The sequence below is a fragment of the Fusarium oxysporum genome, chromosome 15 (genome assembly GCF_000149955.1).
Source record: "Fusarium oxysporum f. sp. lycopersici 4287 chromosome 15, whole genome shotgun sequence".
Lineage (NCBI taxonomy): Eukaryota > Fungi > Ascomycota > Sordariomycetes > Hypocreales > Nectriaceae > Fusarium > Fusarium oxysporum.
In genome coordinates, this window is record NC_031000.1 from 810,779 (window position 1) to 828,493 (window position 17,715).

General features: G+C 47.3%; 3 protein-coding genes across 3 annotated transcripts; 2 read left to right on the plus strand and 1 right to left on the minus strand.

Moving 5' to 3' along the window:
- Window positions 1-4,460: 4,460 nt before the first annotated feature.
- Window positions 4,461-8,054, plus strand: FOXG_14308 (uncharacterized protein; the record flags this gene model as incomplete). The annotated part of the gene is made up of 1 exon (XM_018394379.1): window positions 4,461-8,054. The coding sequence occupies one exon, from the start codon at window positions 4,461-4,463 to the stop codon at window positions 8,052-8,054; it is 3,594 nt and encodes a 1,197-aa protein (XP_018254496.1).
- Window positions 8,055-8,483: 429 nt separating this feature from the next.
- Window positions 8,484-8,993, plus strand: FOXG_14309 (uncharacterized protein; the record flags this gene model as incomplete). Its single annotated transcript, XM_018394380.1, has 1 exon — window positions 8,484-8,993. The coding sequence occupies one exon, from the start codon at window positions 8,484-8,486 to the stop codon at window positions 8,991-8,993; it is 510 nt and encodes a 169-aa protein (XP_018254497.1).
- Window positions 8,994-10,092: 1,099 nt separating this feature from the next.
- On the minus strand, window positions 10,093-10,248 carry FOXG_14310 (uncharacterized protein; the record flags this gene model as incomplete). Its single annotated transcript, XM_018394381.1, has 1 exon — window positions 10,093-10,248. The coding sequence occupies one exon, from the start codon at window positions 10,246-10,248 to the stop codon at window positions 10,093-10,095; it is 156 nt and encodes a 51-aa protein (XP_018254498.1).
- Window positions 10,249-17,715: the final 7,467 nt, after the last annotated feature.

The following is a 17,715-nucleotide window of genomic DNA, read 5'->3' on the forward strand; positions in this document are numbered from 1 at the left end:
AAAATGGCTAAAATTTTAATAGCTTATAAATAAGTCCTAAAATAAGCTAACGTACACGATAAGCATGCCGATCAGACAAGCATGCCGATCAAAAATCCCTCAACCTTACATCTAACTATCTGATCAATTGATTCTCAACCAAATAATATGTCTCAATCTAATAAAGAGGCTCAAATCCTTCTTGCACTTCAGGCCTATCGGGCAGACCCAAAATTAAGTCTGCGACGAGCTGCAAAGGTCTATGATGTGAACTTCTCAACCCTCCATGCCCGACATAACGGTATCTCTGCACGTTGCGATTGGGTTCCAAAGTCACGGAAACTGAGTGATCTGGAGGAACAGGTTATAGTCCAGTATATCCTTGACCTAGATTCGCGAGGATTTCCTTCCCGGCATCGCGATATTGAAGAAATGGCGAATCGACTGCTTGCTGATCGCGATGCATCACCAGTTGGCAAGCGCTGGGCTATCAATTTTATTAAGCGGCAACCAGAGCTCAAGACGCGTTTTCAGAGGAAATATGACTATCAGAGGGCCAAATGCGAAGATCCAATCGCTATTCGCAATTGGTTCAGGCTCGTACAGAACACAATCGCGAAGTATGGCATCCGATCAGATGATATCTGGAACTTTGATGAGACCGGCTTTATGATGGGCGTGATATCAAGCGCTATAGTTATTACTAGCTCGGAAAGGCGTGGACGGCCAAAATCAGTCCAGCCTGGAAACCGGGAATGGGTTACAGCGATTCAAGCGATCAATACAGAAGGTCAGGCGATTGATCCATTTATCGTGGTTGCAGGCCAATATCACCTTGCTAATTGGTACCGAGAAAGCAACCTCCCGGCCACTTGGGCTATTGCCACAACCCAAAATGGTTGGACGGATAATGAGACGGGTCTTGAGTGGCTAAAGCACTTCAATCGATGTACAACCGACCGATCAGTTGGTGCCTATCGTCTTCTGATCCTTGATGGTCACGAAAGCCACCATTCGGCTGACTTCCAGATATATTGTGAAGAGAACAATATCATCACGCTCTGTATGCCACCTCATTCTTCCCACCTACTTCAGCCCCTTGATGTTGGGTGTTTTGGGCCGCTGAAAAAGGCATATGGTCGAGAAATAGAGCATCTGATCAGAAGGTCTATAACCCATATTTCCAAGACCGAGTTCTTCCCGGCCTTTTACGCCGCCTTTCAATTGACTATGACCGAGGCAAATATCAAAGGGGGTTTTAGAGGAGCCGGTCTTGTTCCTTTTGACCCGGAAGTTGTGATCTCAAAACTTGATGTGCAGCTACGGACTCCAACGCCTGTTGAGGAGGAGGCCCAACAAGCTCAATCTTGGACTTCAAGGACCCCAAGAACAGCTCTTGAGGCTGGATCCCAGTCTGAATACCTACAGAGACGAATCAGAAGATATCACAGTAGCTCCCCAGAATCAATTCTTGAAGCTCTTCAGTCTCTTACTAAGGCAGTAAAGAGAAATATGCATAAGACTGCCCTACTAGAGGCCGAGAACCGAGAGCTTCGACAGGCAAATGAGATACTTAGCCGGCGGCACAGGGCAAAAAGAACCCGCCTACGGAATAGAGGGAGTATGACTATACAGGAAGGTCGGGATCTAATTGATCAGATGGATGTAGATATACAGGTAATGGCTGAATCATCAAGAAGTGGTGGTCAAGGAAGTTCGGCGCGACCGAGGGTTCGGCGTTGCGGGACTTGCGGTAAGACTGGGCATAATGCAAGAACCTGTCAGGAGGGTATTGAGGCCTCTGGAGATGAGTATAGTAGTTAATTTCAATTGATCAGATGGTCTGTTGTGTTTTTATTGCGATTTATCTTAGGAGAGTTGAGATTTTTGATCGGCATGCTTGTCTGATCGGCATGCTTATCGTGTACGTTATGTTAATTTTCTTAGAGTTTTGAAAAAAAACTCTATATAGCTATAAACTTTAAAGTCTATATACACTGTGAAATACACTGTATTTTAAGATTTTCTATATAAAATAAAGTAATTAAAAATCTTTTAAAAATACCTTATTATATAATAAGCTACACTATCACAAGAAATAATTTTATTTAATTTTTAATTAATTTATTAAAGTATTAAAATGCTATAACGTACATGATAAGCGAGTGGACCAGACAAGTGAGTGGACCAACTATACTGTATACCTTAAATGCTGAACTTTAAAATTCTTAAAATATGCTATTTAAGTCTAAAATATAAGTACGAATAGCTGTTGAATGCTTAACTTAAAATCGTCTATATAAGTATTTTTCTAGAATTTTTTAAAAATTTATCTAGCTTATAAAACTTAAAAGACTTAAAAAAGACGGTGCGAATAAGATATTTCTTAATTATTTCATAAGTAAATTTTATATATTTTTAAAATGCTTAATTATATAAGGTATATTATAGATTTGATATATTATATAAGTATTAGCTTTTATTAAGTTAATTTTGATTTTTAATAGCTTATTAAGGATACTAGATCTTAAGGTGTAAATACTAAAGAAAAACTTTTTGGTCCACTCACTTGTCTGGTCCACTCGCTTATCATGTACGTTATATGCCATTATATATACCTTTTATATTAAAACTAATAAGGCTTATAATATAATATAAATACTAAGCTAAGAACATATACTCTTATAGAAATATAAGGGCTTACTCTACTAATTACTGCTTATATATACTAAAGTAGTTAGTTAGAAGAAGTCTATAAGTCTCTATTATATAGGAGATTCTCTTAGTAATAACTAATTCTAATACCTTACCTAATATAATAAGAAGTAAGATTAGCCTCTATGCTTTTATAATTATATAATTATCTTTACCTGGCTTCTTAAGTAGGATAATTTAAGTATATCTCTATTAATCTAGTATCATATCTTCCTTTAGTAATACCTAAAAGATAGTAAGGATATTATATTTTACTAAGGGCTAAACTTACTTCTAGATAATTGCTAATAGCCTATATTCTCCTAGTGCCTTTTATGATTTTATTGCCTATAGTTAATATTCTACTTCTTCTAAAGTCAGGTTAGGTATTATTATAGTGGCTCTTTAATACTATAGCCCTTTGTCTTTAATATTATCTGGTAGTGGCAGGAAGAACTTAGTAAGAAGCTCTTCAGCTTGCTCTTAATAATTTGTCATTTTTGTTCCATCTGCCCTACCGAGTTAGGGTACCCTCCTAAAAGTTGCCTTTATCCCTAGACTTTATATACTTGGCTGCTTTCCAGATATTATCGTTATCTACTAGAAACTCCTTCTAATGATTGTTCTTGCGTTGTCGGATGGCATCGTGATACTGCTTCGCCGCAGCCTTTGCCGTATTTTCCAGACCGTTAGCATCCTGCCCCGCACGGCTTACGGCTCCCATTAGGTCAGATCCACGAGCACACTGCAATTAGGTATATACTCCCTATATCTCAGTGTTGGTTAAGGGGAGAGGATCTCTATAAACCATTTAAGAAGAGTATTACTAGTAAATACATACTATAAATTACATGTACTTGCGCCCTTTCACTAACGACACGTCTTATCATTAATTTAATTAACCTTAATCTAAATAAAGTATACCCCTTGCAAAATTCAAGCCTACTCCCTGTTAGGTGGGTCTAGAAATTAAATTCTACTCTCCTGTAAAAATCAATTCTACCCTGGGTTGTTTGACATAAAACAAATAAATTCTACGTAGAATTTATTTTGGTATGGAGCACTAGGCAAGATCCACGAGCCTATCCTCTAAATAATAGCTGCGCCCGCAAATTGGGGCACAGCTAATTTTGAGTTTAAGTAGCATAAATTAGCGCTAGAATACTAGCTACTAGTGGCTGCCTTTTGGTGGGGAGGGACGAAAAGTTAGCCTTTATAGTTAGGGTCGGGTGTACTTAGCAGCAGCTGCCAGAGCTGAGACTGCTATATATTTAGTTCTTTGGATGGTTTCTAGCAAGCTCGGATAGAAGGTATCTGTATAACAGAAGGTATCGGCGTGAGACTCTTGACAGCTCGTATCTAGTCCGGCCGGCGCATTCCTTATTTAAGGACCGAAATGTATCCTCTAAAACTAAAGCCTTGAGCCTAATGGTCTATACTATTAATAGCCTCCTTCCTTTTAAATCAGCTCTCGCAATTATTAGCGCCCTAATACCCCACCATTATTGTAGATTCCACGTCTCTGAACGCCTGCTAGAGGATGCGCAGTCACTGTGCAAGATAAAACATGTTTGTCTCTAAAGTTAGGACCTCAAGAGCTGACATCCCCGACTGAGTAGGGTGGTAAAGACTTTCCCTCCACAATGGCATCGAGGTACGTACGGCAAGAAGGATAAAAAGCGAGAGATGCAGCCGAGAGATCCCGCCTGTTCATCATGCAGACAACAAGCACTCGAGCACCAGAATCTTCCTATTTAGAGCATCTTTCTTTGATAACACTCGCTAGCATGCAGGGACGCACGCAAGAACGCCTATCTCTCTGCAGTATTCTCTTGCTTCTCTTCGCTGTGACGCTCTTTACCTTCGCCCAGGCCGCTCCCCAAGTAGCACCGTCTGGCGAGCCTGACGATGTCGCTGTCGAGGACGGCGGCGACATAACCTCCGCTGTCAATGACCGACTTCCTGCCAGCATGGCCGACATTATCAAGGCCACTGATGATGAGGATGTACCAACCGCACCAGGCGTTCTGATCCAGTCGAGGGATGAACCAGCTTGCACCCCAATCAACATGCCGGCTGCTGACTGGAAATCCGACACTGACTACGCCACGGCTTCTCTAGTCCGCTATGGCGGTCGGCTGTATGGCTGCCTCCAACGCCATCGCTCTCATCCCGGATGGGAGCCACCTCATGTCCCTGCGCTCTGGGCGACTCCAACTCCATGCGGTGTCACAGCGTGGGAGGTCCAGACGCAGTACAAAATCGGCAGCAAAGTCACGTTCGAGCGGGAGAACTATCAATGCCAGGAAGCTCACATCTCGTCAGAGGGATGGACCCCTCTGGCGACACCCTCTCTATGGAATAAGGTCCAGCTGATCCGCTCTATCCGGATCTCGAAGAGCAATGTCCAGTTCGGAGAGAGCTTCAGAGTTTTCGTGCGCTTAACTGAGCCTGAAGGCTTCCGTGTCTTCATAAACGGAGTCCCCGGTTCATCGCAGTGGTTTCAGTTTTATGACTTCCCGGGGATTCACAAAGTGACGGTGGCAGTCTACCGTCGCGAAGACTTCATCGAGACCCGGTCAGTGGATATTCTCGTAGAGAATCCCCAGGACCTGCCTCTGAAAGCCAAATTTCCATACATGGCGATGAGCAGTCCCGAGGCCGGAGCTGGGTACTTTGAGATTCTCAACTTCGCGGATATTCACGTTCCTGGAACTGTCTATACCTGGGACTTTGGCAGAGCCGGGTCACGCACTACAACTGGACCATCGGTCAAGCAGCTTTTCGAGGATTACCTCGACATCAACGAGCCGTACGGAACCTTTGAAGTCCGCGTTACAGCCGCATATCCCGGCCAAAGCCCAGTTAGCGCAACTAGGAGTGTTGTCGTATGGAACACGTACTTCCTCGAGAAGGCACGGGGTTTTGTCAAACCGAAACTAGATTACAACTTCCGAGCTGTTCGCCAAGATAAGAAGCTGGCGGGAAGCTGCCGCATCAAGAATGTGGAGCCAGAGCCGCTGCATTTGACCAAAAAAGCCTTCCAGTACCTGACGGAAGATTCAGAGTTTGCACAGATGTTTGCTCCCGAGGAAGCAATCTCTGTGCGAGTCCCTGCAAACAAGGCAGCGGACATTGATTGCGGCATTCCATTTCCATTGCCTCGCGGCTCCTTTGGATACGCAGTCCATCTTGCGGGGCAGACGGACGCGGGCAAGCGAGTTCGCACTAGCTGCTATTTTGAGTACAGGGAGAGTACTCAAGGCAGCGGAACGCGGATTATCACTGACCCCAATGCTGTCAGGGCTCTCCACAGCATGCGCAATCAATCACTGCATCATGACAAGGCCTTCTTTACCAGAGACGAGGTGATACGCCATATTCGCATTGTTGAGGGTGTCTCTACCCGACCAAATGTCAAGATACTACGTGAGAACATCACCGCTGGCAAGGAAGAAATGCCCGACATCCGCGCGTTTAGTGGAGAGGTCTTGCTTGGCAAGCCGTGTCTCCCAGACGAGGATCCGCCAGAGGTCGGCGTGACCTGTCAACTCACTGATGAATGGGCATGGGTGACCATACCGGCACGCATTGCCAACGCCTTCAAAGGTGATGCTATCTTATCTCCTGCTGGCAACGGAGTCATCGGCGGCCTGCTCCGCCAAGTCGACCCTCCTCAGGCTTACGCACACAGCGGCATCATGACCAAGAACCACTACGAGATTCGGCACTCCACCGCGTCCGAAGACAGAATGCATGGCCACCTGGTCGGGTCCGTCCTCGGAGAGAGGGGAACAGATGGCATTGATCCCGATGTTCTCAAGTACGCCTGGCCGGGAACAATCACCCAGAGCGTTCAGGGCGCCTTCAATGGCGAGGACCTCGTAGATCCGGATACGGGAAAGCCATACCGTATCAGCGCCTTCGACTACCGCACACGCCAGGATCAAGGTATGAAGCTGATACCAGCCCTGATTCTCAAGCCTGATCCATTCAAGGAGGCCCTGATACCGAGCGTGCGGACCACGCTGCATCGGGTGGCAGACGCTGCCGCGGCCATCAAAGGACACTACCGGTTTTATGCGTACACAAATGCAGGAATTTCCACAAGGAGCACGTCCTACAATGCGCCAGATCGCGGGTCAACCTGGTGGGCTTCAAATACCACCCCGACCGTCTGCTCCAGTCTACTCTGGGCCGCGGCCAAGTCGGTCGTGAATCCACGCATCCAGCTTGAAGGGGCGGGCATGATCACGTTGCCCTACGAGCTGGAACCCCAGGACGTCGCCGCGGGGGCACGGATAGACAGCCAGACGCTCGACGGTCTCTACATGTACTCCGCCGAGGAGCGACTCACGGCAGCTGAGTGGCTATATGGCTATATGTGGAACTTGGCCGCCGATAAGATTCACAAGAAATTCCCGTGGCTGCCAGCATCGTGGGTAGGCGATGCCCCCGACGATCTCGGAAACCAGATGGTGAACACCTTCAACTCGGACTGGACGGGCGACAATGGTGACGGAAGGGGTCACTCTAAGGACTCGGATAATTGGAAGAACATGGGACTCGGCCACGCCGTATCACCCGATCACCTTCTCTTCTGGGATGCGCCGGGCCCGATCGTCAATGGCGTGCAGAAAGGCCTTTACGGCTACACCGAGAAGCTAGTATATCGGCCAGAGACCTACGAGTACCGGCATATCAGCCGATGGAAGCTCATCAAGACCACCGGCACTGTAACTGGCACCGTAAGCTACCACGGCCGCGCCGTGGACGGGGCAACTGTGAGCATCGGCGCCTCGACAGCGGTGACAGCGCTCGACGGCTCCTTCACGATCGGTGACGTCCCGGCGGGCACGTTCAAGGTAAAGGCAGGCAAGCTGATCGAACGCGTCTACGCCGAGGGCGCGCTCTCCATCAGCGTGACGGCCAACAGCACGACGTCAGTGGCGATCACGCTGCAGGACCCACCTGAATTCTACCGCGAGGTCGTTCTGAGCGGATCACTGTACATCCGTGACGATCAGCTAATATCAAGCAACAGCCGTAAATATGGTATGTACTATGACGGGATCTTCGTCGGCCCGTTCGGTACGCACGCCGAGCAAGTCCACAAGGAGGGTCACGGGGGCGAGATCCGTGTCGAAGTGTACGTGAAGATGGACTGGAAGTTTCCCGGTGACATCGCCGGGACAGTCTACGTTAAGTTCTATGAGGGACGCAACGAGGACACGGGCGACTTGGAGGACAAAGAGACGGAGCAATTCAGAGTGGCGAGGGGCAGCAGGGAAACGGTCAGAATCCATGTCGTAAGCAGTGGGGTTGGTGGTGGCGATACTGCTGACCTTACTTTGGAAATATCGAATAATGTCCGGCCGTGATGAGTGAGTTGTTATGAATTGCGTTGATGGAGTTCCATATGGTTTAGGTATGGCTTATCAGATACTGTCCCTACTGTGCGCAGGCTGAACTAGATCCCGTCGCATTGTCTAATTTTCATCCGTGCCAACCTACATCCTTATGGTCCGTCCCAATTTCACTGAAAGAGGAAATTCTACATCTCTCATTGGCTTATACCCCTGCTAGTTCCTCTTTCACTGAAAGAGGGACAGTGTTTTCAATCCCCCGCCGGTTTTTTTGATTAAAAGTGCGTGATGAACCTTCTCATTGGCTGGTTCGTTCCTTCGTCGCAACCTTCGCAGATAGCTTTACTTTGGTGGCGCAAAGCGAAATACCTCCTGAGCGCCTACGCGTAAATTAATATCTTAACCACGCGATCCGACAAGCAAGCCGAGAACATGCGGTCGATCATGTCGCTCAAGACAGATCAGACGGCAATCAATGTGCTGCCGGCAGTGATGCGGGAGACGGGCATAAGCACCGTGGTGGTGCCGTTCGTCGCGCTCATGGATGACTTGGTCACGCGAGCAACGGCTATGGGGGTCGACTGCATCCGATTCAGGTCATCGATGAACTCCGGACGAGAGGGCGTGCCGCGAGCAGCACGGCTGGTGTTTGTCAGCGCAGATGTCGTTTCTAGCGCCCAGTTTTCGGGGTACGTGGATGGGCTGCTGTGTGTAGGACTGTTACAGCGGATATTTATCGACGAGTGTCACACAGCCATCACGGACTTTGGCTATCGGGCTAAGCTTAGTGAGCTAATAGGCTTGCATCGGTTTGGCCGTCCGATGGTACTGCTGACGGCAACGCTGCCCGTCGTACTGGAGGATTGGTTCCGCGGCGAGATGCTGGCAAAGTCGGTGATCATAGTGCGGGATCGGACGATAAAGCTGAATTGCCGCTACGAGGTGCGTGAGTGACGTGCGCGCAGATCATCGATCGAAATGGGACAAATCAGTCGCTAAGGTATGGATTATATGGAAATAAACCGCAGATAGACAAGCAGTTGAGAAGTGGACAGGGGTACGCGACAATTAGGAATAGAAGAGTAGGTGGATGACGATGTGCAAATAATGGAAAAATCATTGTGAAGTGTTGGTCTAAGAGAGCCGACGAGAGCGAAGGGTCGGTGTAGAGCATGCGGTACGACAAGATATAGAGAATTCTAGGCATTTCTTATTAAACGATATTGCCAGGTTTTAGATATAAGACGTGATAATTATTATGCCTTTAGAGATTTTAAGCAAAGAATAATAAGAAGAATGTTTAGAATCTTATTTTATACTACGTTCATAATATGCTAGAATCTCCTTCTGAAACCATGGCAAATAAACCTTGTCGGTCCATGCTGTAAGTTATCGTAGCCCAGCAACTACTTGATAAGTTTCCATCACCGTAGCTGTACTTCCAAACTGCCATTCCTTCCAAAGCACAGTCTTTTGACCTTGCCTCGTCGAGAGAACAAATAGCCACCTTGAACCTTGCACTATCACTGCTGTGATAAACTGCAGGGTAGCTAAAGCTTGGTCGGCTTGTTTCAACTCCTGATGCGTTGGAGGTCCAGTCATCGATGCGCGCTTCAACGAAATCAACGACGAGAGAAGAAATGCCCACTGAGAAGCATGCGAGACCATCCTGTATGCTGTAACCATGGAGTTGTTTCATTCTGTTCGATGTCATGGCCATCAGCCTGGTGGTTACGGAGCTTTGGAGGCCACATACTTAAAGCTAGTTAGGGTAGTCAATCCTCCATGGTAAAAGTGGACTACTGACAAGATCAAGAGTCAATTGACGAGGAGAAAATTTTTATTGCATACATACTGGCGTCAGTAGAGCCCTTCCTAAATTACTACGACGTGGTCACGAAACACGCCAAGTCGCCTCCGGCCCAAGTAGCGTTCGCAGTCCGTCAGCCATCTCATCTTCCATCTTCCGAGCCGCTTCTTCCTTATCAGTCCTTCTCCGCTTGCCGCTTATCATCTTCTGGGCCGAGCTGTCGATGCTTTGCTTCTCCGTTACTTAACCATCCCGCTTACGCTTCGGCGCCTTTTTCTCTTCTACACTGCTTCCCTTTAAAAGCTGATGCCACAGCTTGCTGATCTCCTTGAAAGTCGCAACCATCTCCGGTTGAAGCTTACTCGGGAAGCCAATGTGCACGGCGTAGTGCTGCCTCATGATGCGTGTATCGTGCGTCGACTGTAGATCCCATACGATATTCCAACTTATCCAGCTGCTTCATCACAAGCCCTCGGGTCTTCCGGCCCATCTCCACAGCGATCGCCCAGTACCGTCCCACCCCGATCCTCACCCCTGTGCCGGCCTACATCACGCGCGCGAGCTTCCTGCTGAGCCGTTCGGTATTCCGTACCCGCGAGCTGCCATCCCGCCACATATACTCCAGCTGATCTCCGTGCGGCTCGGCGAGCTTGCACTCCCGCCGCAGCACCCGCTCTGTCGGGATCAACCACGATATGTATGCTATGATCATCCGCCTGATCGGATCGGGGACGAACCGCGCCACCTTCCGGGTGTTGTTTCGGATCGCCTTCATCTTGTCCCGGTATGTGACGATCATGACCTGCCCGTCTAGTACAAATATATTCCAGATCAGCTGCCACGAGTCGCAGTGCCGTAGCGTCGCCACCTCCGGTCCCTTGCCACTTGATCGCGGAGTGTGCGAGCTAAAAAGAACACCATACTGTAGCGAAAACTTCCATAAGTTGATTCAATTGAAGAAATTAATATTTTTCTATTTGAAGCGACCTGTAACGGGCAAAAAGATGACCTTGAAGATGAGTGCCTCTTTGCAGCCTACCCGGTACCTTGTGAATGCCTGGAGAGTGGATCTGACCAATCAGAGCCTTCGTTGACACTAGCCATTAGTGAGCTACCCCCATCATCATTCCCAGATCCGCCAAAGAGAAAGTAGCTTCCTAATATTTCCCCTCTTCACCGTCGTTGGCAGCCTGTTTACTTCTCCCCCCACCCGTCGCCTTTGCACTTCTCCGCTTAGTGACGAAATTGGCAACTCGGTTCAAGTTGACGACGCTGACAGCTACAATGCCTCGATGACTGGGCCAGGGGTGCGGTGAAGCTGGGCCTAATAGTGGCTAGGAGAGATGAGCTAAGAGCACAAATGGTCAGATTTGAAATACTTGAAATATTTAAATAAATATTTCGAACAACAAATCCAGCATCGCGGGCTATCAAATATCTCAAATATGACCCCGGATTTGATTTGTTTGATTTGAGGGCAGCGCTCCACAGAAACCGAGTGTGACACGGCATCAGCATTGGCGAATGACAGAGGGACATATTGCAATGCAGCTAACCGTGGCAACTCTGCGCACAGATATTGAATTTTCCTTTACGGTAGGCAAGCCTACGTCTGACCACCCATCCCTAGCTTGTAGCTCTCCGGCCTGAGTTTTCGTGGTCATATGCTCACCCACAAGTGGTCCGAAAGGAAAGTGTGCCCTTCTGCATGTCGTCTGTCACACTGTCATTCGTCAATACTGGCCCCGGTCACGCTCAGTTCCTGAGCATGTCATCTGGAGAGGCAGATTGATATTGGGTTGGTAATAGCACGAATGCCTTCTGGGGGCCCACATGGCCACAGGTAGCCTCCACTTATATTGCATGACATTTGTGATCAAATGATACGATCCGATTCCACTATGTAGCTGCTTCTACCTAAATACGCGTTAGATCAAGGCAGAAGCCTTCTAATATTCGATTTGCCAAGCCCAGCGGTGGCCCATTGATCACAACGTGTCCCTCGACCATTCGGCAACCGTATGCCGTGTAACCCTTCCTTTAGGTAAGTCGTCTGGCTTACCCTCAAAGTACCAAGAGGGAGGGGTTATGAGCCTCACCAGCGATTTAACCAGCTTGCTCCCATTCTAGGGTACGGCATCGACTCATCTTCATCTCGCTCTTTGTTTGGTGCATAACTAGGATTTTGAAGGTGGAAAGGCGATAATGTCGGATATTAAAGCGCAGCTTGAGGGGCTAAGGCACGATTGGAGTGTGTGCAAGGCCCAGGATGACCAGAAGCACTCACTAATTACGGTATGTTTTAGGAAAGCCTCGCCCTGCTTGCTCTGCTCACTTCTGTACTCTAGAGTTTGTTCAACCACGTTGATTCGCAATCTGACCTTCTGTTGGATGCCAACGCAGAACTTCGCGATAAGAAAGATGCAATTAAATTGACTCGTGAGCGTGTTGAAGAGCTTGAGGAACAACTTCGTGAGTTACAGCTGGAAAAGGTCGACCGTATCGTCTTCTATAAGTGTTTCGAATTTGTAGGCTAACTGTGCTGTAACAGGATCGCCACGTGTTTGTTTTGGTTATTATTGATGGTGACTGTATGCCAGTAGGTCTAACTTGAATATTTCAGGATTTTATGGCTTAATGGATATAGTTGAGATGACCTCGTTCGAGACGGTCTGGAGGGGGGTAAGAGAACGGCCAGCATTTTGAAACAGGCTGTCGAAGGGGAACTCAAGTCCTGCGACCCTAGTATGCCTCATCATCTTCAAGTGATTGTTCGTGTATATGCCAATCTGAAAGGATTGGCCAAGACGTACAAAGATACAAGCATCTTGCCAGCTCCAGATTCCCTAGAAGCCTTTGTGAGTGGCTTCAATATGGGTGACACCCTGTGTGATTACGTGGATGCTGGCAATGGAAAAGAATGTGCAGACGAAAAGGTCAAAGGTGAGCTTGTGCCGTTCGATTTTGAATAGGTTCGTTTTGGTCCCTAATCTAGTATACAGCATCTTTCCAACATCACCTGGCCGACGTTCACTGTCGGAAGATCTTTTTCGGCGCTTCGGCAGATAGCGCATATGCCCGTCTTCTCGGAAAGTACCTCCAAGATGAGGTAGTCCGTAGGCGCATATGCCTGATCGAAGGGCCACCTTGGGCTCAGGAACTAGCTGATTTTAAGGATAAGTTCCACACGGTTCTCTTCGACGCAGTCTTCCGAAGCCAGAAATTGCCCAATATTAAGCGTAGGGTTTCGTTTCGTACTACGCCTCCAACCTCTCCTTCGGCCAACTACGCAAACGCTGCTTCCAGAGCCCCGTCTACACCAGCACTAGTCCCTCCAGCACACCATGTCTCAGTATTACCCAGAGGGTTGGTGTCTGTAGGGATCTTGCGAAACAGCCAGGGTCAACGGGTGGACTCACAACTCACTTATTCGAGTCAAGATTTCAATGATCTGAAGAGTCGCAAGCTTTGCAACTATTTCCATCTACTCGGGACATGCCCCTATCAAAAGATGCATGGAAATTGCCAGCATGATCACGACAAGATACTCAGCCAGGCACAAAAGGCGGCCATGCGGGCTATCGCTCGACTGTCTCCCTGCCCGACTGGGTTGATGTGCAGTAATCCAGATTGCCTTAATGGGCATCGCTGCGCATGGGAGAACTGTTCTTCGTCCAGTTGCCGATTCCCCCGGGAAATGCATAATGTTGATACCAGAGTTATTAGTGAATGAGCTACTATCGTCAGCCCTCGACATTGGTTTTCCCGCTGGGTTTTCCCAATGCCAATACGCGAATGCGGAGGGCCAAGGAATTCATGGTTATTATCCAGTGATCTAGGAGCCTATGTTTTGTTGTTAGTCTACGTATGCAATGTTATTTTGATAAAGTATGCCATTGATGTTTAGTAACTGCCATCCGGATCAGGCGTCCAGCCATCGGTTTCTTCGTCATTTTGCATCTATTGAAAATACTTATCTAATTCTCCCTATTCTCAGAGCCCCTACTCTAGTATTCTAGCTAGTAATGGGGTCCATTACGACTTTTAGACCAATTAAACCTACGGAATTCGACATGGATTTCGAAAACCTGTAACAGGCCCCGTTCCTGTTCAGGTCACGTTTACAAAATCGCGGAACTGGGCCCGTTTCAAGGCGTGGTGATCTGTGCCACCCATCCTGAGTTTCATTGCGTACAGAGAAATAACCAATCATCATAGGCCGATTTTACAATGAGCCAACCTTAATTATAGTGACCCTACTTAGTAGTCAGACAAACAGATAGATCTATTACGCCCAGTAGGCCACCGCCCATAGGGCTCTAAAAACTAAAAATATATACGTTTTGCCAATTAATATCTTAATCTCGCAAAGCCCCTATGTTTCCCGCCTTATTCTTCTCTATCTCCTTATTACTCTCCTTCTGGATCCCCGTATTAGTTAGTAGTAGTAGATCAACTTAAAGCCTAATTCCTCTAAGTATTTAATTTCCTATCTTCGGCGGCTAAAGCATTATTTATTATTAGTTATATAAGGGGTAGCTGTTATTAGTAGATATATTTTGGTAGTTAGTAGGTAAGTAGTATTATTATCTCTGCTTTAGGCGACCTATAGTAATCGCAAATCTAATCATAGTGTCAGATATAGGGGTCTATTGTGTGTGTTCCCCTCTCTGTCCGATAGTTGGGTTGGAACCCTATTTCTATCTGTTCAGTAATGACCTATCTAAGAGGTTGTTACAGTGCTGAGACAGCTCTCTGACCGGTAGTTCGGTCAGCCGGTTAGCCGGTCTCATTTTCACCAGTATTCAACACAAGGCGCTTCTTACGCCGTCATTCTTCTGTTTTTCATAGAAGACTTCAATGCTTGAAGCACAAAGAAAGGCGATGGAAGACCGAGCAAATGTCGAAGAGTGGTTTAAAAAGTGGCATGATAACACCAAAAAAGGCATAGATTATGAGGGTCTTTGGAACATCGATGAGACAGGCTTCCAGATTGGATATCTTAGAAACGGGATTATCGTACGGACTTTTCGAGCTGTTGACCGGCCCATCTTGATCGATGCACATGAGACAATAAGCGTCACGGTCATTGAGTCGATATCAGAAACAGGAGCTATTATTCCCGCCTTTGTTATCATGCCGGGGGTACAGTTACCGTCTCGGTGGGTTGATAATGCATTAGAAAAAGGCGCAACGATTATCACAACACCAAAAGGCTATGTCGACGATATCGCCGCGCTAGAAGTTTTCGATCACTTTGAACGACATACCCGGCCTCAAAAGAATCCACAAAAAAGAACAATATTACTAGATGGCTGTGAGAATCATTTCACCAAGGAGCTTTTCCAAAAAGCCCAAGATGCAGGCGTAGAGCTCTTCCCTTTCCCTCCCCACTTGACGCATATTCTTCAGCCGCTAGATGTTAGGCTATTTAGCTAATATAAGCACTGGCATCAAGAGGTCCTTTCTCGTGAGATTGCAGATGGCGCTACAGACTTCAATAAAGCTGACTTCCTGTTTCATTTACAGGAAATCCGCCGCAAGACTGCTAAGAAAAGCACTATCATCTCATCTTGGAAGAAGACCGGCATCTATCCTTATAATCACGCGGCCGTGATCGACCGTATGACCAACCCCTTATCATCACTATCTTTAGAGGTAGCTGAGGAGTCGTTACCCGGCTACGTATCACTGGGGTCATCTTCTACTCACAGCAGCGATAACAACTCCGAATCCGATGAGATTTCTGAAGTCTAATCATCTCGAGAGCTATACCATTCGATTCCTTTCGATCAGAAGATTCGATTGATGTCAACGCCGACTGGATCGAAATGGACACGCCACAGCTGAATTTGCGGAAGACCGTCAGTACGAGGAATATGTGGCCCTCAGGATCGAATGCTCAGTGGTCTCGGGCACGCCCCTGACTCCCTCAGTGTTACATATTAATGAGAAGGTGTGAAAGGCACTCAATTCTCGCTTTAAATGGCATTACAGCGACACAGGAGATGCGCCTGCTTAAGGAGAAGAACCTTAGACGCTCTGCCCGGGATCAGGGGACAACGATTATAGCAAATTACGGGCCAATTACTGTCTATGATGCCAGACTTCGCGTCGCAAAGGATCAGCATAACCGACTGCCCGGTCAGGCAGCAGAGGAATCGCGCCTCCACAATAAGGAAGTAAAAGACGAAGTCATCTATCTACGACGATGGATTGCAGCAGTCAGGAAGCAATTGAGAATAAGTCTAAAGCTATTACGGGTTGCTGACCTTCATAGCAGCCAGCCGAGCTATTCTCAGAAGAAGAAGATATTCACGGCGGGTGATTTCTATATAAAGTCACAACACCAAGAGTTTCTGAAGCCAACCGCGTTGCTAGGCTTAAGATACCGGCTTCACCGCGAGCTTGACGATAAAATGAAGCAATCCGAGGAGAGAGCAAAGCAGGCAGTAGAATCAGGAAGTCAGGAAGTCATTAAGGTCTTCAGATTTCACTGGAATCCCCTATTCCTTCTTCTATTTGACTATAACTTCAATACTGTGAAGGAGGCACTGGGATTCCTCGTTGCAGATGAGGAAAAACGCCGCTCTAATCGGAAGAAGATGTCGTTAGAAGCTGACGGCTTTGGAATCGTTGAAGATGACGAGGAATAAATTGACGAAGAAGATGATGAAGTAGTCGTTGGGGGAAGTATTGAAGTCAGTTAGGGCGAGTTCGTTGTCCTAAAGGATGATGAAAATACCGAATAGTCGTGATGGTTGCTTGGTGTTTTGGCAATATGTATTTTTGGTGGGGGTTGCAAATGGAGGGGTTGGTCCGGTCACAATCATGTAGCGTGGCAAAGGAAGTACATCTAATTTGGTGGGGCGCACATATAAAAATGAGATAGCTTAATTTCCCTAGTCAACCGACCCTTTTCCTAGTCACCGTACCCCCCGTGCCTGACCCTCAGGCTCCACGTGTGGAATGGGTTGGGCTAAGGGGGGCCGGTCTCAAGGCCCTACCCGAGTAATCATAGTCAATCTTGATAGCTCAGGAATTCAGAATCTTGCCAATACAAGTCAGATGATGACCAGAAGTGCATTTGCAAAGCTTGACGCGCATCCGGCCTGTCCCATGTTGCCGGTCATCTCCTCTTCATCGATCACATGATTATTACGTGGGCGGTTTCGAAAAGGAGCTTTTAGTGGTCGAATTCTCACGACACTTTCCAAGAACCACGGCATCCCTTGCGATAAGCCGTATACAGTACGAATTCCAGCAATCCAGTTCGTCATATCATGCTAAGATGCACCGCCTGCTCAGCTGTTTTTGCCAAAGTTATTACCAATACGTTCGATCAAAGTTAACAGGCTAGCAGCAAGTAATGGAATCTCCCCCATTCAAGTTGTATTGATGACACTCCATCTGACTCACCATGCTCCAGCTAAAGTGATGGACCGGTCTCGACCGCCATCCAGACCAGGCTTGGTTCATCAAGCCAGTGACCGGCCCGGAGTCGGCCGCCAAGCCTGGTTCCTCCGTGAGGTTATCTTTACTCTGATAACTAATCAATAAGTGGACAAAATTCCGGAACCTTGGAGGTGCCCGACCGTCAAGGCATACGATTGATCTGGACTTGCTCACATCAGTCGATAGAACATACGATTCTCCACTATCTTTATATGTAGTCGGTTATTGGCCCTGGAATTCTCGTCGAGGATAAGCCATACGATAGAATGGTAGCATTCATTTGTACAATGCCAGTTGCTCCTGGATGATATCGTAAAGTGTGACGACAAAACATTGTAATTCATCTGATATTCCTTTTGAACGATTCATCAAAGTTCCCAGCCGACTTAAACCAGTGGCCATAACGCCCAA